Source organism: Carettochelys insculpta, chromosome 22 (assembly GCF_033958435.1).
Source record: "Carettochelys insculpta isolate YL-2023 chromosome 22, ASM3395843v1, whole genome shotgun sequence".
In the NCBI taxonomy this organism is placed as follows: Eukaryota; Metazoa; Chordata; order Testudines; family Carettochelyidae; genus Carettochelys; species Carettochelys insculpta.
Window position 1 is genome coordinate 12,914,705 of NC_134158.1, and position 19,824 is coordinate 12,934,528.

Here is a 19,824-nt window from a genome sequence, read left to right on the forward strand (position 1 = left end):
GCCCACCCCAATGGATGCAGCTTGGAGCCGGACCCTGGCTCTGGGGCAGTGACCCTGTCAGCTGCCCACCGTGGCCAGCCCTGCGGGTTCCCTTGCTGGAAAGGAGAAGGAACCCGGCTCTGGCCCCGAAACACCAGAGTTCTGACCTCCGGGTTGGCTGCCTGACCCCCAAGGCTCTGAATGCCAGCCAGGCTCACCAGCCCCGGCACGTCGTTTTCCCCGGCGGTGTTCTCCACCCATCAACCTTTGTCACCCAGCTGTCCTGCGGAGGCGTGCACGGCTCTGCCCCCTTTGCGGCCCAGGGCTGCCTTGCGACCAGCTCCAGCAGAGCCCTGCGGTGTGGCACAGCCAGGGCGGGCTGGTCAGCTGCTAGCCAGGTGTTCCCTGTGCCAGGGAATGGCCCCCTGGGGGGGGCGGGCGGCTGTGCCAAAGAAGTGCTGAACGCTGGCTTGGGAGACAGTGCAAAAAAGGCCTGAGCCCAGGCAGGGTAGGAAAGGGCTGGGCTGGGCTGGGCCTGGCCTCCCACCTGGCCCCCTAATGATGGGGGGTCGGCTGTAGTACTGGGGGCTGTAGTACTGGCTCTGGCCCCCAGGAGGTGCTCGGGGCACTGAGTCAGTAGCAATGCGGCGCTCACACAGGTCTGGTAAGGAGAGTGAACCCGGCTGACCCCCGGGGAACTAGCTGCCCGGGCGGGTGCTCCAGAGGCAGAGCTCAGTGGGAGATGAGGAGGGGCTGAAGTCAGGGCCCAGGCTGGGGAACCCGGACACCGGGTACCGGGGGAGGCGGTGGGACGCTGGAAGGGGAGTGGGCGAAGTACTGGAACCCCTGGGCTCTCTCCGCGGCTCTGGGAGGGCAGTGGGGGTCAGTGGTGAGAGCAGCACCACGCCTGGGCTCGCTCGATGGAGGGGAGCACGTGCCCCGGACGCTCCTTGTGCTACTGAAATGACTCAGGCGACCCGGCCACAAAGCGGCTTCGTCTCTTCCATTTCCAGCCCGCCGGAGAGTTTCCGCCGATGCAAAGCAAAGCCCGTCCCCATGGCGACAGAAACCCCGGCAACGGCAGCGCGGAGACCCCATCCCCTCCCGCCAGGGCCCTCCCCGGGCACGCGACGGAGCGCCCGTGCCGCTAGGCCTAGGAACGGGGCGTTTGCCAGCCGTAGGCGGCGCCGGCGCCGCTGGCCCCCATCCCACGCCGCCGGCCACCGGCGAGACGCAGCGGCCTCGCCTGCAGCCGCCCTCTGCCCCGCAGGTCTCCCAGGCCGGCTGCCATTGCAGCCCATGGCAGCTGCTCCGGCAGCTCCTCGGCCCTGCAGCGGGTGCAGCGCGCACCAGCCCCTGGAAGCGCCCTTCTGGCGCCAGAGCGAGCCTTCCCCAGCTCCCGCGCACCCTGACCGGGCGGTTTGACCTACGCTCCCCTGCTTTGGAATGGTTTGATCCATTCCTCCCCTCCCCCCCCGGGTAGTATGTGAGTGGCTCCGCTGCTTCGTTCTCCCCCCCACCCGCGCCCAGAATGGATCACTCCACGTGAGTCTGGTTTGGAATTGTCTATTTCTCCCTGCTTCATGAAATGGTTTGGCCCTCGGTGGTTGGGACACCCCTCCCCCCGGATCCGTTTGAGGTTAGCTGGAGCGTTGTCCTTTTTACAGCAATGGACCAGCCCGTTCCCCGCCCCCATCCCCCGTGTTGGATCACACCACATGGGATTCCCTCCCCCTTGACGGAATGGCTCACCTTGTCTCCCCTTCTTTGGAATGGGCCAGCCCATGCCGGGCTCTGCTGTGGAATGTGGTGACGGCCACAGAAGGGGAAGTACCATTGCCAGCCTGACATGGGGGGAGGGGTTGCCCCAGGCAGCAATACCATTGCAATTACCGAGCCGTGCAAAACGCCCTGCGTGCGCTCTTACCCTTTGCGCTAGGGATTTCACTGGGGGAGGGGACTTCTCACGTCGGGGGCCTGACCCAAAAGGGAATTGGGTGGGGGTGTCACAAGGTTATTGTAGTGGCGGGGGGGTCACAAGATTGCCCCCCACCCGGGCTTCTGTAATGCTGCCTACAGAGCTGGGCCCTCAGTCAGCAGCTGCCCCCTGGGTGCCCCGTGCTGCACAGAATTCAGGGGGGCAGCATCAGGCCTGGCCATCTTTATTCTCGGCTGCTGCTGCTGCTGCTGCTGCTGCTGCTGGCGAACCCACTGCCTGCAAAGCTGGGCTCCCAGCCAGCAACAGCGTGGAAGCAAAATCAGCTTTGACACCCGCCTCCCCAACAGCTCCCTTTGGGGCCAGGAGCCTGACAGTGCAGGGCCAGGACAAGTCCCATGTCAGTTCCTGAACTCACTACATTTCCCCTTCCTAAGACCCTGCGACCATCAAATTGACCCAAATGGACCAGGAATTTGGTAGAGCCCAACCAATTACTAATGGGTACAAGGGGACAGTACCACTGCACAGACCTAGGGGGTAAGGAAGGGTAGCAGCCACATGGAAGGTATCCCAGCAGATTGTAAACGTGGGAGGGGGTATTGGAAAGTACCATTCATTGAATAGCCCTTATTGAGTGAGGGGAGAGAAGGGAAGGTACCATTGCACAGCCCGGAGTGGGGGATGGCAGAGGAGGATCTAACCGAAGTGGGGAATGGTGAGTACCATTGTACAGGCCAGATAGGGGGTGGAGAAAGGAAGGTACTATTGCATAGCTGGTGGGGGGGAGTAGACTAGACAGTACCATCAATCAGATGGGAGGGGAACATGAATGGAACATATGGGTACATAGCTGACCCCTAGCTGAATGGGTGGAGAGAAGAATGAAAAGTGCCATTGTACATTGAGGTGGGGGAGAGACTCTCCCAGGCACTGAGAACATATGGCTCCAGGCAGGGATGAACTAGGTCCTCCTCTTCATCTCTCCACCTTTGCCCTGCTCCAGGCTGCCTCCTTCCTCATGCTCCCCATCCCCCATGCAGATGCCCCTCAGGGCCCGTGAGAGGCGCTCTTTGCTGGGCACCAGCCAGGGCCCAGGGACTGGGTCTGAAAGGCCCCTCCAGACATGCTGTCTCTGGGGGGAAAGGGACACACTCCCTCCCTGCCCAGTCTCCACCCCCTTCCCCAATGCTGGCCAGCCTTGCTCTGGGACACAATGGTCCTGCGACCCACGTTGGTGGGAGCGGTGGGATCCTCGCTTGGCACTGCTAGGAGAAGCCTCTAGATGGCCCCCGTTGTCCTGTACACAGCCTGGAGACTCTTCAGCTGGCTTTGCTCTCAAGCTGTGTGGTGCTGGTCCATCCTCTGGCATCTGGTCCTGCCCAGCAGGGCTGGGGATGTGCTCACGGTCTGGAAAGGGAATGAGATGGGGGGAGGGGTGCTCAGGCCCAGAGAATATAGCTAAACACCCTCCCTGTCCCCCTATAGTTACCCTGGGGTAGCTTCCTTGGGGTCCTGCCCCTGGGGATCAAATCTTGTTTTCTGGTGTTTCCCTGCCCCCTACATCTCCACCCCCAACCTCAGTTCAGATGGCTTGGCTAAGCAGTAAGGCACTGGCAAAGCTCTGGGGAGGTTGATTGTGGGGGAATCTCTGGTGGGGATGGGGGTTGGTGATGGGAGGGTGGGGTGATCTCAGGTGTACCGCAGGGTTTGAGGTCTATAGCTGGGGGGCCAAGAACAGGGGGAAGTACCTGTCTCTGGCTTGGGTTCCCCACAAGGAAGCAGCAGTGAATTCCCCCTTCCCTGGAGGGTGGGGGGTGGACTTCTTAGGCTTGGCCAAGCAAACAGATAAAGGGAGCCTGCTTTTTTGGGGGTGGGGTGGGATTGGACCATTGTTCTGATGGGGGTGGTATCAGGATTGGACCATTATTCTGGCATGTGATGGCTGGGTTGGCCCATTGCAGAGACTGCAGCAGCAAGAGAGGGGCTGGACTGACCCACTATTCTGATCACGGAACCAGGAGGAATTGCCTATAGCTGTGATGGGGTGGGGGGATAGATTGGCCCATTGCTCTGGCTCATGGTGGGGGTGGGAGGAGGAAGCATTACCCATTGCTGTGACTGGGGGAGGCTGGGTTGGCCCATTGCTCTGGCTGGGAGGGGGGGAGGAATTACCCATTGCTGTGATTTGAGGGGAGGTGGATGGATTGGCACATTGCTCTGTTCTGGTGGAGGGGTGGGAACCCACCAGTCACGCTCCAGCCGTCCCACGAGGCAGAAGCAGGGCTCCCCCCGCCGGGAGTTGGTGACGCACAGCGCCAGGCTGCAGAGTGGCATTGCTGTGGGGGGGGCACACATGGACACTGTGGGGGCAGGACACATGGGGGGTACCCAGGAAGGGCACAGATAGGTGGGAAGGAGACATCAGGGATGGGAAGCAGGAAGGGGGCACGCACAGGTGGGGCACACAGGTGTGGGGTGGCCAGGGTGAGGGGCAGAGAGGACATGGGAGGAGGTGTATGTGGGGCCCAAGGACAATAGGACATCGGGGTGGGATGTGGAAGGGGTCAGAGTCAGAGAAGAGCAGAAATGGGGGAGAGAAATAGTGTGAGTATAGAGCCCCTCAAATCTGCCCCAACTCAGGGACACCCCCATAGGGGGAGGGGCAGGGCGGAGGGGTAAACCAGTTGCTGGCCATATACACAGCACCCCCAAACCCAGCTGTTCCCCATGCACTGGGCTTCAGGCTACCCTGCCCACTATGGGTCCCACCATCTGGCCTGGGATGGGGGTGTCACGGTCAGGTCACACAATTTCCCCAGGAATGGGGATGGGGGTCAGGCAGAGGTTCACTATGGGGTTGTACCATCTCTCCAGGGATGCAGGGGGGAAGTCCCTATGGGCGTGCCATCTGCTCTGAGGAGTCAGGGAGGTCACCATGGAGGGGGAGGGGAATGGTGGGGTGGTCTCATCATTGTCCCAGGAATTGGGGGAGCACTATGGGGGGTACCACGTCTGTAGGAGGAAGGGAAAAGAACTTCACTGTGGCTCCTACCATCTCCCCTGGGATGGGGGTGGGTGGGATATTACTGTGGGTCCTACCATCTTCCTGGGGAGGCGTGAGGTGGGATGATACCACCTGCCCTCAGCTTTGGGGGGGCCTGGGCTGTAGCAGAAGGCAGGCGGAAGGGGGACGGGACTCACCGTAGTCAGGCACGAAGCCGTTGCCCTTCCTGAGCACCAGGCGGATGCGGCTGCCCCCACGGCGGATCTGCTCCACGGCCCGGGCGTGCGTCATGCCCAGCGTGGGCTCCCCATTGATGGCAACCAGCTGGTCGCTGACCTGCCCCGCAGACAGAGGCTGCAGGACTGGCCGCTGCCACCAGGGGGCGCTCCTGCGCTGCAGCAAGGCACCCTCTAGTGCCCCATAGCGCCCCCTGTGCCCTCGCCCCAGTGCCCAGCCCGGCCGCCAGGAGAACCCTGCCCAGCCCCACACCTGGCCCCCCACAGCGCCCCAGTGCCCAGCCCAGCCTGCCAGGAGAGCCCTGCCCAGCCCCACACCTGGCCCCCCACAGCGCCCCAGTGCCAAGCCCGGCCTGCCAGGAGAACCCTGCCCAGCTGGCCCCCCACAGTGCCCCAGTGCCCAGCCCAGCCTGCCAGGAGAGCCCTGCCCAGGCCCACACCTGGCCCCCCACAGCGCCCCAGTTCCCAGCCCGGCCTGCCAGGAGAGCCCTGCCCAGCCCCACACCCTGCCCCCCACAGCACCCCAGTGCCCAGCCCGGCCTGCCAGGAGAGCCCTGCCCAGGCCCACACCTGGCCACCCACAGCGCCCCAGTGCCCAGCCCGGCCTGCCAGGAGAACCCTGCCCAGCTGGCCCCCCACAGTGCCCCAGTGCCCAGCCCAGCCTGCCAGGAGAGCCCTGCCCAGCCCCACACCCTGCCCCCCACAGCACCCCAGTGCCCAGCCCGGCCTGCCAGGAGAGCCCTGCCCAGCCCTGACTGTATAGGCGAGCCCCCTACCTATACCCGCATGCTGCTGCCCCCCAACAGTGCCCCAGTGCCTGGCCTGCCTGCTTGGGAGAGCCCCCTGCCTCCCAGCCCCTGCCCTGGCCCTGCCTGCCTGGGAGAGGGCCCTTCCGCCTGCCTCCCTCCGCCAGCAGGTACCTGAATCTTGCCGCTCTGCTGGGCCGGCCCCCCCTCCAGCAGCCCCAGCACGTAGATGGCCATGTTGTACTCGCTGCCCCCGCGCAGGCTGAAGCCGAAGCCGAGGGGGCCGCGCAGCAGCTCCACAGAGTAGCTGGGGGGGTCGCGGGGGGCTGACAGACACTGGGGAGGGGCGGGGGTGGGGTGAGTGCCTGTGGGACCTGACATCACCTGCTGCCCGCCCCCGCTCCCCATTAGCCTCCTGCTCCCATATCCGCCCCCCCACTAAGTCCTGCCCCCACTGCCCCCATCTCCCACTACCCCTCCCCCATATCCATGCCCCCACTAACTCCTGCCCCCCACTGCCCCCATCTCCCACCACCCCTCCCCCATATCTGTGCCCCCACTAACCCTGCCCCCCACTGCCATCTCCCACCACCCCTTCCCCATATCTGTGCCCCCCAACTCCTGCCCCCACTGTCCCACCCATCTCCCACCACCCCTCCCCCATATCCGAGCCCCCACTAACTCCTGCCCCCCACTGCCCCCATCTCCCACTACCCCTCCCCCATATCCGCACCCCACTAACTCCTGCCCCCACTGCCCCACCCATCTCCTACTACCCCTCCCCCATATCTGTGCCCCCACTAACCCTGCCCCCCACTGCCCCATCTCCCACTACCCCCCCATATCTGTGCCCCCCAACTCCTGCCCCCCACTGCCTCCACCCATCTCCCACTATCCCCACTACCCCCTCCCCCATATCTGTGCCCCCACTAACTCCTGCCCCCACTGCCCCCCATATCCCACCACCCCTCCCCCATATCCAAGCCCCCACTAACCCTGCCCCCACTGCCCCCATCTCCTACTACCCCTCCCCCATATCCGCACCCCCACTAACTCCTGCCCCCCACTGCCCCACCCATCTCCCACTATACCTACTGCCCCATCCCCCATATCCGTGTCCTCCAATAGACATCTGCCCCCCGCTGCCCCCCATCCCTCACTGCCCCTCACCCGTACCAACGTCCACCCATAACCACCTGCCCCCCACTGGCCCCCACCCTCCATATCTGAGCTCCCAATAGCCCCCTGCCCCCTAACACCCCCCCATGCCCATCTGCCCCCTACCTGTGGCTGGGGCAGCCGGCACCCTGGCCTCCCGGCTCCTTCATCCACCTCGAGGTCTGCAGCATCCAGGTGAGTGGAGGCAGCTGAGGGGGTGATGGAGGTCAGTGGGGGGGGCGGCCTGCTCCCCCTCTGGCCCCTCCCTTTCCCCCATCCCATCCCTCTCTCCTCCCCCACACCCGTTTGGCCCTGCCCCCTCCCCTGAGCACTTACCTGAGCCCCTGGTGGGGGGCAGCAGCCGCAGCTTGGCCCTCGCCTGGCGAAAGAGGCCCTCGAGTTCAGCCTGCAGCCCCCCAGCCTCCTCATGCTTCCCACCGGGGGGGTCTCTGCTGGGCCTGGGGCCCAGCCTGCCTGTGGGGTGGGGGGAGAGGTGTTGTCAGTTCCCCCCAAAGACCCCACGGCAACCAGCTCCCCCACCCCCTCCACAACCCCACCCCACCCACATTCCCTCAGGCCTTGAAAGAAGCTCTTATCGGGGGTCAATATTGACTTGGGGGGAAGGGCTGGGCAGGGGCCTGCCGGGGCAGGGGAGGGGGAACTTGTCCCGGGGGGAAGTGTGAGCTCTGGAGGGCTGGGGGGCAGGCAGTGGGGACTGGGGCAGGAGGAGGGGTGTTAATGGGGGGCTGTCTGGAACACGGGGAGCATGGGGGGAGCCTGGCAGGGAGGGTGTGGGGGCGACACACTCCCAGCCCCCCATTTCCAACTCTTCCCCCCAACAAAGCACCTGCTCAAAGTTAGAGATGCCCCCTCCCTCCCCGCGTGTGGGGACACCCCCTCCGGCTGCCCCCTGCCCGCTCCCCCCCGCAGACTGGCAGAGAGGCTGGGGGGCAGGAGGGGAAGTGGGGGTTCAAACCCTGGCCGATTCGCAGCATGGACTGGACCCTTTGCAGCATTGCCGGCTGTGGCTCCGGGGGGCCGGTGTGGGGTGGGGCGGCCACAGCCCCCAGCTCAGCCACCTCCTCCCCAACGAGTTTCCCAGGACAAACAGGCTGGGCTGAGAAAGTCAAGGGCACTGGGGGGGGGGGGTGTGGGCGTGGGGGTTAACCCTTTGGGAGCCGGGGGGAGGTTGTGCCAGGTCGCTCCCAGCGCTGGGTGGGGGGGAATTCCAGAGCTTTATGGGGTGGAACAGGCAGCCAGGCCCCCCCCACAGGCCCCCCCAACCTGCCTGGGAGGGCGGAGCGTGCCACAGGTCAGGGCAGAGAACACAATGGGGCCTCGTGACAGGCAGGACAATGCAGAGAGTCGGGGCGGGGGGGGGTGATGGATGGGAGCTTCTCCTGTCCCCCACATGGCCCAGGGGTGTACAGCTGTACCCCACAGAGCTCCTCCTCTCGCTCCCTGCCTCTCCTGACAGTCCCCCAGCCACCCCATAGTGCCTCCATCTCCCCCCCGCCCCCTGCACACCCACCCCTGCACAGCCCTTCTGCCCCAACCTAACCACCCTGCCACCATTCCAAACAGCCCCCCACTACCCCACCATGCACCCCTCCCCTCTGCAACCCCTGCCCACTCACCTGCCTCACTGCCCCCCAGCTCCTGGGGCCCCCCTGCAGGCGGGGGTTGTTGCGGCCTCTGGGCCTCCCCCTGAAGGCACCGGGCCGGGCACAGCAGCAGGTCCAGAGGTTCGGGCCCCACAAAGCTGGTAATGGCCAGAGTATCCCCACCGGGCCCCCCACAAGAGCCCTGGGCCCCTCCCTGCCCCTCTGCTCTGGGGGGATCCCGGCAGGGGGAGGGGATGGAGAATGCAGGTTCCAAGGGGGGCCGGCGGAGGCCAGGAGCTGGAGGGGGAAAAGGGACATGTCAATACGCACAGGGATCCCCAAATTACCCACATCTACTGCTGGGAAAGGCTGGGATACCCCCCACAGCCACACCCCTGCCCCACCCCCGGCACCCCCTGCTGGGAAAGGCTGGGATACCCCCCACAGCCACACCCCTGCCCCACCCCCGGCACCCCCTGCTGGGAAAGGCTGGGATACCCCCCACAGCCACGTGCCTGTCGTCCCCCACCCCCACACACACCTACTCTGGGTCTGGAGAAGAGAAGCATTCCCATAGCCAGTGCCCCCTAGCGGGACAGGCAGGAAGTGCAGCCCGGGGGGGGTCCCTGGCGCCTCCTAGTGGGACAGGCAGGAAGTGCAGCCTGGGGGGTGTCCCTGGCGCCCCCTAGTGGGACAGGCAGGAAGTGCAGCCGGGGGGTGTCCCTGGCGCCCCTAGTGGGACAGGCAGGAAGTGCAGCCTGGGGCGGGGGGGGGGGGGGGTCCCTGGCGCCCCCTAGTGGGAGAGGCAGGAAGTGCAGTTTTGGGGGGGGTCCCTGGCGCCCCCTAGTGGGACAAGCAGGAAGTGCAGTTTTGGGGGGGTCCCTGGCGCCCCCTAGTGGGACAGGCAGGAAGTGCAGTTTTGGGGGGGGGTCCCTGGCGCCCCCTAGTGGGACAAGCAGGAAGTGCAGTCCCTGTGGCCACAGGCAGAGGAAGAGCGGTACCTGGGGCTCCCCCATGGTCCCCAAGGCCTGCAGCCCCACTACCTCTCCGCTCCACCAGCAGGATGACGTCCCCAGCCCGCATGTGCTCCTGCAGGACGTTCTCCACCTCCTGGGGCCCGAGGCCCCTCACATCAGCCCCGTTCACCTTGGCCACAAGGTCGCCCTCCTCCAGCAAGGGGCAGCGCTCCCGGTCCCAGATCCTGGCCACCTGAACCCCAGGTCCTCCATCCTCTGGCACCTCCACAGCGAAGCAGGGCCCTGTGGCACTGCGGGGCAGGGGCACCGGCGTCAGCCGGCCAGGTGGTGGGGCACAGAGGGGCAATCCCTGGTGACCAGCTCTTCGTTCTGCCCGCTCCTCTTCCTCCCCTAGGCAAAACTCGGCACAGCAGCGGACCCCCAGGCCCCGGGCCCGGCGAGAGAGGGGGGGCCTGGCACTGGGGGGGCTATGGGAGGCAGCAGCCCCATAGCTGGGGGGAGGCCGGTGGGCCAGTGTGGCGTCCTCATGGCAGAGGCAGCGGCAGGGGCAGTCCCGATGGGTGTACTGGAGGATACAGCTCCCGTCCACAACCACCACCACGTTCACTGCGCAGCAAAGAAGGAGGAGTTAGTGGGGCAGAGTGTGGCCCCCGCAGTGCCCGGGGCAGGGACAGTGGGGCAGAGCGTGGCCCCTGCAGTGCCTGGGGCAGGGACAGTGGGGCAGAGCGTGGCCCCCGCAGTGCCTGGGGCAGGGACAGTGGGGCAGAGCGTGGCCCCCGCAGTGCCCGGGGCAGGGACAGTGGGGCAGAGCGTGGCCCTCGCAGTGCCCTGGGCAGAGACAGTGGGGCAGAGCGTGGCCCCCGCAGTGCCCGGGGCAGGGACAGTGGGGCAGAGCATGGACCCCAGCACCTCCCTGGTGCCCAAGGCAGGGGGCAGGGCCCTCCAGTACTCAGGGGATGGGTAAGGAGGGTACAGTCCCCACTCACCTCCAGCTGCTGGGGCCATCGCCCCTGGGACTGAGGGCTCAGGGGCCCTGTGGGGGCTCTGGTGGGTACCACAGCTGGGGAAGGGAGAATACACAGGGGTGATCCAGGGCTGATCCTTTCCTCAGGCAGCCTTCTCCCCCCGGTATCTCCCCTTTCCTGTCCTCCATGCCCCCCGCCTTCCCCCAGATCTGCCCTTCTCCATTCCCCCACCTCCTGGATCCCCCAACTGCCTCCCATCAACCCCAGCTCCTCCCTTCACCCCCTCCGCCTCAGCACCCTAAGGAAACACCCGAGCCGCAGCCTGGGATGGCAAAATCACCTGATGCCACAGGCTTCACTCTGCTCTGCCCCCCAGTGCTGGAGTTGGGGCCCAGCCCCACCCATGGTGCAGCCAGGAACCTCGCTCTTGCACCCCAAAGCAGGGAGCCTGCCTGGTGGGGAGGGGCTCCTGAGACCCCTGAGTACTGCCCACCTCAGGCCTGTGAGGAGAAAGAATAGGAGAGCACAAATCTTGTCAGATGCAGGCACCTCTGGGGTGGGGCAAGTATGTAACAGCTGCATGGAGACAGCTGTAGCATAAGACTGCCTAGTGCCAGGCGCTGACTGGCAGGGGAAAGCACCCCCTTGCCCTCCGCTCCACTTCCCAGTGCCCCCCACATGTCTCTCCTCTCCTGCCTCCCTCAAGTGCCTCTGGACTGCAGAAAGGATCTAGAAAGTGTCTCATCTGACCTCTCTAGAACCTAGCGAAGAGCTAGATCTCAGGGTGTAGGCACTGCCTCGGAAGCTGCCTGGGTCTTCCTGCAAACCCCTAGGAAGCCAGGGCTGGTCTCCATCATGCCAGGGATCTAGAACAAGGCTCTGGGTTCCAGCACTCCTGGGGGATGGGGCATCATCCCCACTCTGGCCCTGGGAGGGTTGGGTTAGCTCCAGTGGCCAACTGGAGGGGACTGAAGCTGGAGACAGCTAATCAGCAGAGGGCTCTCCAAGGATATCTAGCAGTGGCTCTATTACTCAAGAACCCAGGTGGGGTCCAGAAAAACCTCTGTTGCTCTTGAATCCACTGGGGATCTCACAAAAATCCCACATATCTAGGCCTCACTGGTTAGCTGGGGAATCGTGGGCCCTTCCAGAGCACATGGAGGGCCTGGAAAGGCCTGAATGGCTCGAGAACCCCCTGAAAGTCTCGAAAAGCCTTTGTTACTGGAGAAGACACTGGGGAGCTGGGAAGGGCCCTGTTGTTCTAGGGCCCACTGAGTGTCTGGAAAACCTCATTTTCCTGGGGATGTGACTTAGAAATCTTGCCTGCCTCAGACTCTTCCAGGCCAGGCGGTGTGATGGGGGATTGTGCCCCCCCCAGGCTCTGAGAGGCTGGTGTTGTTACCTCCTGGCTGCTGTTGTCGATTGCCTCTGTTGCTGTGTGCTCAGTCTCCCACCGGCCTTTGCTCGTGGACAAGGTTTCCATCCATTCTGCAGCCACCAGAAGAGGTGTGAGGTGTGTGTGTGAGGGGGGTGGGGGTGGGGAACAGCTGGGGTTGTTGCAGAATGGGCCAAAACCGACCTAAGGCAGCGGAGGCCCAAACAAGACAAGAACCCCCCAGACTCAGTTCTCCGCTGAGCAGGAAAGCCAGGCCAGCGGACTGCAGGATGCCAAAGGGAAATGGGGGCTTTTCAGTGGACTCTGGGGAAGGGAGCTTGGCCGTTGGGATTCACAGCAGGGAGTGGAGAGATGAGGGTGGGGGATGTTGATGGCCCAGTCATGCAGGCCTTAGGTCTGTCCTGGTGGGACTGGGCTGCTCCTTGGGCCTGTCCCCTTACATTTGCCCATTCCTGGAGTCCCATGAGCAGGGAGGGGGAGAAGCTGGTGGGGGGCTCTGGTTCCCGCCCTCCAGAGCCCCCCAGAAGGAAGCTGATCTTGCCCCCTCCACTTCCAGCCTGCTCAAGGCCACCGCCACACCCATAGGGTTCCCCCAAGATCCGTCCAACCCTCCCTCCTAGGCCCATTATCCATCACACCCCCAGGCCTCCAGGATCCTTCTGTCCCCCCCATCCCCAGACCCTCCTCCCGCTCCTAGACCTCCAGGATGCTCCCCCCAGCTGATCCATCCAACCCCACACTAGCCCCCCCACCCCCGTGCAGCCTAGACAATCCAATTAGCAGCTGATCCTGTGGCCGGCACCATTTCTGCTGGCTGGGCTACGGGGATCCCTTACCTTGGGGCAGCCCAGGCCTCCAGTGCTGCTCTAACCCCACTCCCTTCTGCAGTGGTACCTGATGCTGCCGGGGTTAGCAACGGGGGTCTCCAAGGCAACGGGATTGCTGCCCCGGTAACCCTCCACCTCCTCATCCATGGCTACCCTGTGGGAGGAGGAGTGAGGGGGGATGGACAGACAGGCCAGCCAATAGGAAAGCAGAGTGGCTAATTCCTCCCCCCGCGCCCTTCCCCGGGATATGGGACATGAGGCCTGGCCTCTCTAGAGGGCGCTGGATCTGAGCCAGCCCCAGTAATTGGTAATTAATAAGCGGAGTGATGGAATGGCTCCGATTTCTTTAGGAGAGTGCCACGTGGGAATGTGGGGAGCATGTTAATTTCCTAGCCCCTGAAGAGATTCCCGGTAGAAACCAGTTCCTCCAGCAACCTCACAGATCATGGGGGTGGGGGTTGTTAAGGTTGGTGAGCTGGGAGCCAGGACCCTGGGTTCTGACCCTGCCTCAGGGATAGGAGTAGAGTCCAGTGGTGGGATTGGGGGAGCCAGGTGGTTTGAGCATTAGCTGCCTAAACCCAGGGTTGTGAGTTCAATCTGTGAGAAGGCCATTTAGGAGTCTGGGGCAAACAGATTTAACAACAACTGTCAGTGACAGTGCTTGGTCATGCCAAGAAGACAGAACAAGGAGCAAGGGTCTGAAGTTGAAGAGGGGGAGGTGTAGGTTAGATATTAGGAAAAACTACTTCCCCAGGCGGGCGGTGAAGCACTGGAATGCGTTGCCTAGAGAGGTGATGGGATCTCCATCCCTTGAGGTTTTTAAGTCCCAGCTGGACAAGGTCCTGGCTGGGATGACTTAGTGGGGGTTGATCCTGCTTGAAGCAGAGGGCTGGACTAGATGACCTCCTGAGGTCCCTTCAAGCCCTGTGATTCTGTGACAGGGGACTGGAGTTGATGGCCTCCAGAAGTCCCTTCCAGCTGTATGAGATGTACCTCTGGGGTCTGTCCCAGTTCTGGGAGGGCAGTGGGGTCTAGTGGTGAGAGCAGGGGGCTAGGAGCCAGGCCTCCTGGGCTCTCTGGCAGCTGTGGAAGGGGAGCAGGGACGGGGGGAGGAGAGTGGTTAACCACATGACAACAATGGAGCATCGGGCCGGTAAGTTTCTGGAGCTGGGGTCTTGGTTGTTCTTGTGGGTGGGCTCATGGAGGACCAGGTGTTAACGGTTTCCTGCTGTCAGGGGCCGGGGGGCTGGCCCAGACCCCCAGCATCCCCAGAGCTGGTGGGCTTTCCAATAGCGGCTGGGCCTCCGCGGGGCCCGCCGGCCTCGGGCGCAGCAGGGGGGTGGTTTAGAGGTTTTTCCACCCCGGACACCCAGGGCGTGGCCGGGAGAGGGGTCAGGTGGGCAGCGGGGGACAGAGACCTTTGGTGAGCCCCCAGCTCCCGGGCCAGTGCCCGGGGGAGGGGCGATTGGAGCTCCCTGGGTACCAGCCCCACGCCCCTCCCGCAGGGGCTACACTACATCCCCCATGATGCCTTGCGGGGGACAGGACGAGGCTCTGCCATTCTTTGCGGGGAGGGACTGCAGCTCTATGCTGCCTTGTGGGACTACATTTCCCATGATGCCCTGCGCGGAACCGGGACTGCATCCCCCATAGTGCCATGTTCAGGCGGAACTCTATCCTCCGTGAGTCCCTGCGCGGGGTGGGACGGCATCCCCCATGATGCCTTGCGAGGGACGGAACTAGGTGATCAACGTGTGGTGCCTTGTGAGACCGGGACTACAACCCCCGTGAGTCCCTGCGCGGCGTCAGGACTACAGCCCCCATGATGGCTTGCGGTAACGGATTCTTTACTAGTCCTCCGGCGGGCAGAACTACAACTCCCGTGATGCTTTGCGCGCCAACCGGCGGCAAGATGGCGTCGGACGGCGGCGCGGCGGAGATGGGTGCCCCGGCCTCGCGGCCGGTCTCGTTCGGGTTCTCGCGCACGGCCGCGCGCAGGCGGCTCGCGGGGGAGGCCGGGGCTGAGGCCGTCCCGGAGCCCGACTTCGTCAGCGCCGTAGAGGGGAGCGAGCTGCGCAGGTGAGAGCAGCGCGCATGCGCGAGGGCTGGGGGTGCTGCTCGGCGCTTGGCCCGTGAGCCAGAGCTCGAGTGTGGGGGAGGGGCCCTGCGGGGGGGCTGGAAGGGGTGTGGGGGAGGGGCTATGAGAAATGGGTCGGGGGCAGGGTCTGTATCTGGAGGTGGTACTGGCCCGCGGGCTGGATCCAGTTCCCAGGGTAGCCCCGGCCGGCCACTGCTGCTGCCTTTCCCAGCACCTCTGCAGCATGGGCTGTGCGGTGCCTGTTGCCCGCAGAGCACCGTTCTCAGCCTCCCAAGTCGCGGGCCTTGGCGCAGACGGGGCCCTGCTGCCTGCAGCTCCCACTGGCCTGGGACGCAATCCACAGCCAACGGCAGCCGCAGGGGCCGGCCGTTACCTTGGCGGCTTTGATTGCCCAGACCTGGTCTAGTGGGTGGGAGAGAAGGAAGGTCCAGGGGTGTGGCCGTGGGGGAAAGGTTGGGCCCTCTGTGGGGAAGGGAAAGGAGCCCTGCTCACAGCAGGGGGGTGAGGGATGGGCCGTGGAGCGGGGGCACATCCCAGGTATTCCACAGTAAGTGGATGGTTTCTGATTGGCCCACAGCCTCCGGCCAGCCCTGCCCCCCAAGACGCTTGTCATTCCCCTAATTCGGCACAACCGATGGAAGAAGCCGGAGACGCCCCCTGTGGGGGCCCCAGACCCGCCGGGCGACGACGGAGTGGAGTCACAGGCTGTGAGGGAGATCATCGAGGGTGAGTGTGGCAGGGAACCCAGGAGTCCTGGCTCCCAGCTCCCCTCTTGCTCCCTCAGCAGGTGTCTGGCTCCTGACGGGTTCCTGTGTTTTGCAGAGTCCCGGCAGTCCCAGGAGCAGTGGGAGAGCGGTTCCAAGGCCGACCCCAACATGACCATCCCGCTGCTCCTGCAGAACCATGTCCCCGACGGGTACGAGGATGGCGACCGGGTGGATGTGAGTCTGCGGCCGGAATCGGTAAGAGGGTCCCCGGGGGGGCGGACACATCTGTGCCTGGGACCCCACCCCTCTCCTGCAGCTTGGCCCTGTGGCAGGTTGGTCCACAGGCTAACATGGATCCTGCTTTTCTGCCCCTGCAGTCAACAGAGGCGGATTACGAGGTGGTGCCAGTGGAGGCCTTTGGCGTTGCCATGCTGAGGGGCATGGGCTGGAAGGCGGGCGAGGGCATTGGACAGACTTTCAAGCAGTGAGTGACCCTGGAGAGTGGGGGTCGGAGGGACAGGGACAGAGGGCTCAGAGATCATATGGTGGTGGGGAGATTTTGGGTGATGGGGGTGTTGACTGACTGGCTGGTGGAAATCCAAGGCCCCTTGTAGATGGGGTGATACTGGTGGAGCAGTGGGGTGGATATGCTTTCAGAGCAGGCTCCCCAAATAACCCTTTCCCCCATTTAGAGACGTGAAGCCCCTGGAGCACCAGCTGCGCCCCAGGGGGCTGGGGCTGGGAGCTGACCGCTTGGCCATCCAGGACCTGCAGCCAGCTGGTCCCCCCCGGCCCCTCAAGCCGGGTGAGGAGCGCAAGGAGGAGCTGCTGGGGCTGGTGGCAGGGGGTGCTGTGCTGATCGTGGCTGGGCCCCACAAGGACCTCTACGGGAAGGTGAATTCCCCCACTCCCCACCCCCCTGAGCCAGCCAGTCCCTGCGCGGGGGCTGGATGGGAGCCCACAGCCTCGTGCTTCACTCATCTTTGTCTTTCCTGTCCCAGATTGAAGGCGTAGACCCCGATAATGCCCGGGTGATAGTGAAACTGGCCATTGGGGAGAAAATGGTCACTGTCAGCCAGCACAGCCTGCGACCTGTGACCCGGAAGGAGTACGAGAGATTAGCCAAGGATCTCAGTGAGTTTCCTGGTGCCTCCCAGGCACCCTGTTCCCCGAGTCCTCCCCCAGCTCCATACTCATTCCTTCCTGTCTCTTCAATCCCCTTTGCAGGCCGCTTAAGCAAAGCCCACAAGGAAAAAGAGGCGACCCAGAGAAACGGACCAGCTGCCTCCCCGGGGGCCAGGGTCGCAGGGGGCCAGAGGGAAGAGAAGGACAGGAAGAGGAAGCAGGCAGGAGACTCAGAGAGGTAGTCTTTGGGGCAGCTCACCAGGCGCTAAGATGCAGCCTCCTTCCCGTGGGGCGGCTGGAGAGCAGTAGCCGCACATAAGGCTGCTGGGGGACGGGTCACCTGGTGCCAAGATGCAGCCACCTCGGGGTGGGGGGTGGTGGCTGGTGCTGCCGTGGAGGGCAAGAAGTGCAGCTGATTCTTTTCTCTGATTCAAGCCCCAGAGAAGGAGTTAGAAGGGTCAGCTGCAGTGTGGCCCAGATGCATGGGTTCCTGCTGGATGCTAGCGCAACTCAAATGCCCTTCCTGATGAAACACAGGGCCCCTTGCACCAATCTCCCCAGAGCAGGGTACCCCCAGCACGCTGCCCAGCCGCCACCCCTGCAGCACGCTGGTCCCCTTGGCAGGACTGCCCCTGACTGCCTGTTCTCCCCCAGCACTGCCCAGGCGGCGAAGCAGAGTAAAGGCAGTGTCAGCAGCTCATCCTCCTGTGCCGCCCACTGGCTGCGGCGCGATCTGCGGGTTCGCTTCGTGAACAAGCTCTACAAAGGGGGCAGATACTATAACACCAAGGTACTTCCCCTCCCCAGGGCCGGCTGAGAGCCGGTGCCCCCTAAGGGGACAGGCTGCTGCCCTGCTCCCACAGCCAAGTCCTGGCCCTTCCCATGCTCTGCCCTTACCCTGGAGCTGGTACCCGAGCCAGTGGGAGTGCACTGGGGGCAGCAGGGGCTCCTCTGGTTCGGGTGGGGGAGGGCAAGGGGGTGCTCAGGACTCTGGTGGACGGGGGTCAGCTGCCTGGTGCTCCAGTGGATGGAAGAAGAGGCGGGGCCATGGGCACAAGAGGCGGGGCTGCATGCATGGCCAGTCCCTGCACAGTGGGGACTCATGAGCTGCTCATGCCTCTCCCTCTCTGTAGATGTCAATTGAGGACGTGCTGAGCCCGGATACGTGTGTCTGCCGGACAGAGGAGGGGCGGGTCTTGGATGGTAAGGTGGGGGGCTGCCCCCTTTCTTTCATCCCCCTGCCAGGGGATGTGTGAGGCTGGGGGGACCCTACTCCCATTCAGATGTTTTGGAGTGATCCCGTGGGGGGGTTGATTCCCTGGGGGAGGTGTTGGGGAATATGACTTGATATGGGGCAGGATGGACTGTTGGGGGAGGACGAGCCCAGGTTCTCTAGGATGGTAGAACCCAGCTGGCGCTGGGTGGGGCGCAGGGGACATGGTTGGGGGAGGGATCAAGGGGCGTGTGACCCCCTGTAATTGTGTCTAGGGATGAGATAAGGGGATTGTGGGGAGGCTGAGGGGCATCTATGATGTGGTTTGTTGTGGGGAGGGGGCAGGAATCATGGGAGGGGGGCTCTCTGTAAGGCTCTGTCATCGTCTCTTGCTTCCAGGAATCCAGGAGACCATGCTGGAGACGGTCATTCCCAAGGGCGCTGCAGACTGGGTCATGGTGGTGCTGGGGGAGCATGCCGGCAGGGTGAGCGACCCCCAGGCCCTCTCCCTGGCAAGGACCAGAGGGAGGGTGGGGGGAAGAGACTGGGGTACCAGAGGGGCTCAGGGGCCAGTGCGAAGGATGTGGGGGGTGGGGCAATGAGGTGATGTGGGTGTGCAGGGGTTGGAGTGGTGCGGGAAGGGCAGCTGGGGGTAAGTAGTGTGGGGTGGGATTCCAGGGTAATGGGGAAGCAATCTAGGGGTCTCCCAGGTGTGGGAGATTGTGCTGGAAGAGCACCCCCCCAAGTTACCAGCTGAGCCCTCTTTGTTGTGCTAATCTCTACACACCTGCTGTTTTGCCCAGAATCCTTGGCAGCAGCATTCCCCCCCAGTACAGGACTCACAGCAGCTTCCTGTCCCGCCCCCCAGGTCGGTCGGATCCTGCAGCGTGACCAACAGCGGAGCCGGGCGCTGGTGCAGCTGCAGCGCAGTGAGGATGGGGATGTCCTGGCGCTGGACTACGATGCTGTCTGCCACTATGTGGGGGGCGCTGAAGATGAATGAGCCCCATTCTCCCCCTTCTGCTGGACAGAGGGACTGTGGACTCGGCACCCGCTGGGGCAGAGGACTGGGGCATGTCCTTTCTGGAAAGTGGCAAGCCATGCATTAATGGGGGGTGGGGAGCATGGTCGTCATGGCTTGGACTTTGGCTGCAGCACAGCAATTGAATGGGTTCTGGAATAGAAGCAGCAAGATCTAGATAGCGGCTGGTCTTGGGTTCTAGACCGAAGCGCTGCATGAAAGGACAGTGAGTTCTAGACTGAGCTGAAAGCTGGGCTCTGGAGATGGATCCATTACTGGGTTTTACAATAAAACCATTTTGTCCCAGGGCACAAATGGTTTTGGGTTCTCAGGGAAGCCTCAGTGGGTGTTCTAGAGTGAAGCCAGCCTGCTCGAGAGTAAGCTTTTATGTGGCACGTGGCGTGTGAGCAACGGGTTCTAGGTTGGGGTTTAAGCAGGGTCCGGAGTGGCCATGGAGTGGCTGTGTGTAGTAGATGCTGGAGACTAATGAGCTCCAGAGGCAGAAGAGAGGTGGGCCCTGGCGCTTGATGCAAGTGGTTTGAGAACAGTGTGAGGCGGTGGGGGTCCCTGGCTCCTAGGCTCAAAGTGCAGGGGGGTGGGGGGGGTGGATGATGCTTACAGCAGAGATGGGGGTTGGTTCCAATGGTCATTTCCAGCGTGCTGGAGCCAGGGGGCTCTGCAGCAAACTGAGCCAGGGCGGGAGTCGTGTGGGTGGGCTCTACAATGAGTCTGGTGCCTGTCGTGACCTGCTGACTGGAGAAGTGGGCCAGCGCCCACGGTTTTGTGGCAGGGATGAAAAGGAGCAGCCGCCACCTCCTTGACTGTGGCA

General features: G+C 63.8%; 2 protein-coding genes across 5 annotated transcripts; one reads left to right on the top strand and one right to left on the bottom strand.

Annotated features, from left to right (window-relative positions):
- Positions 1-1,605: 1,605 nt before the first annotated feature.
- On the bottom strand, positions 1,606-12,952 carry MAGIX (MAGI family member, X-linked). Of its 4 annotated transcripts, none has more exons than XM_075017439.1 (12): positions 12,841-12,952; positions 12,011-12,096; positions 10,949-11,108; positions 10,630-10,703; positions 9,710-10,249; positions 8,700-8,963; positions 7,399-7,536; positions 7,189-7,271; positions 6,079-6,240; positions 5,120-5,258; positions 4,091-4,278; positions 3,110-3,325 (listed from the first exon to the last, which is right to left on the bottom strand). In XM_075017439.1, exons 3-12 carry the CDS (start codon positions 11,011-11,013, stop codon positions 3,254-3,256), a joined length of 1,725 nt encoding a protein of 574 aa, XP_074873540.1. In that variant the 5' UTR covers positions 11,014-11,108; positions 12,011-12,096; positions 12,841-12,952; the 3' UTR covers positions 3,110-3,253. The 4 variants fall into 4 exon arrangements, with proteins under 4 accessions (XP_074873539.1, XP_074873538.1, XP_074873540.1 ...); XM_075017440.1 differs by having other exon boundaries at positions 3,190-3,325; positions 4,164-4,278; positions 12,841-12,951; XM_075017437.1 differs by lacking the exon at positions 4,091-4,278 and having other exon boundaries at positions 1,608-3,325; positions 12,841-12,871.
- GPKOW (G-patch domain and KOW motifs) lies at positions 12,080-19,561 on the top strand. The gene is made up of 12 exons (XM_075017479.1): positions 12,080-12,114; positions 14,686-14,910; positions 15,507-15,655; positions 15,752-15,891; positions 16,014-16,120; positions 16,329-16,530; positions 16,638-16,770; positions 16,864-16,999; positions 17,416-17,551; positions 17,895-17,964; positions 18,374-18,459; positions 18,843-19,561. The coding sequence occupies exons 2-12, from the start codon at positions 14,717-14,719 to the stop codon at positions 18,975-18,977; spliced, it is 1,488 nt and encodes a 495-aa protein (XP_074873580.1). The 5' UTR covers positions 12,080-12,114; positions 14,686-14,716; the 3' UTR covers positions 18,978-19,561.
- The last annotated feature ends 263 nt before the right edge of the window (positions 19,562-19,824 follow it).

Coding starts and splice junctions, on each gene's coding strand:
- MAGIX (XM_075017437.1), bottom strand. CDS start 11,013: ATGGGTGGGGCTGGGCCCCAACTCCAGCACTGGGGGGCAGAGCAGAGT. Junction 10,704..10,948: donor AGTGAAGCCTGTGGCATCAG/GTGATTTTGCCA, acceptor TCCCTTCCCCAG/CTGTGGTACCCACCAGAGCC. Junction 7,537..8,699: donor GCTGGGGGGCAGTGAGGCAG/GTGAGTGGGCAG, acceptor CCCACCCCACAG/GCAGGCTGGGCCCCAGGCCC.
- GPKOW (XM_075017479.1), top strand. CDS start 14,717: ATGCTTTGCGCGCCAACCGGCGGCAAGATGGCGTCGGACGGCGGCGCG. Junction 14,911..15,506: donor GAGGGGAGCGAGCTGCGCAG/GTGAGAGCAGCG, acceptor ATTGGCCCACAG/CCTCCGGCCAGCCCTGCCCC. Junction 18,460..18,842: donor TGGGGGAGCATGCCGGCAGG/GTGAGCGACCCC, acceptor CCCGCCCCCCAG/GTCGGTCGGATCCTGCAGCG.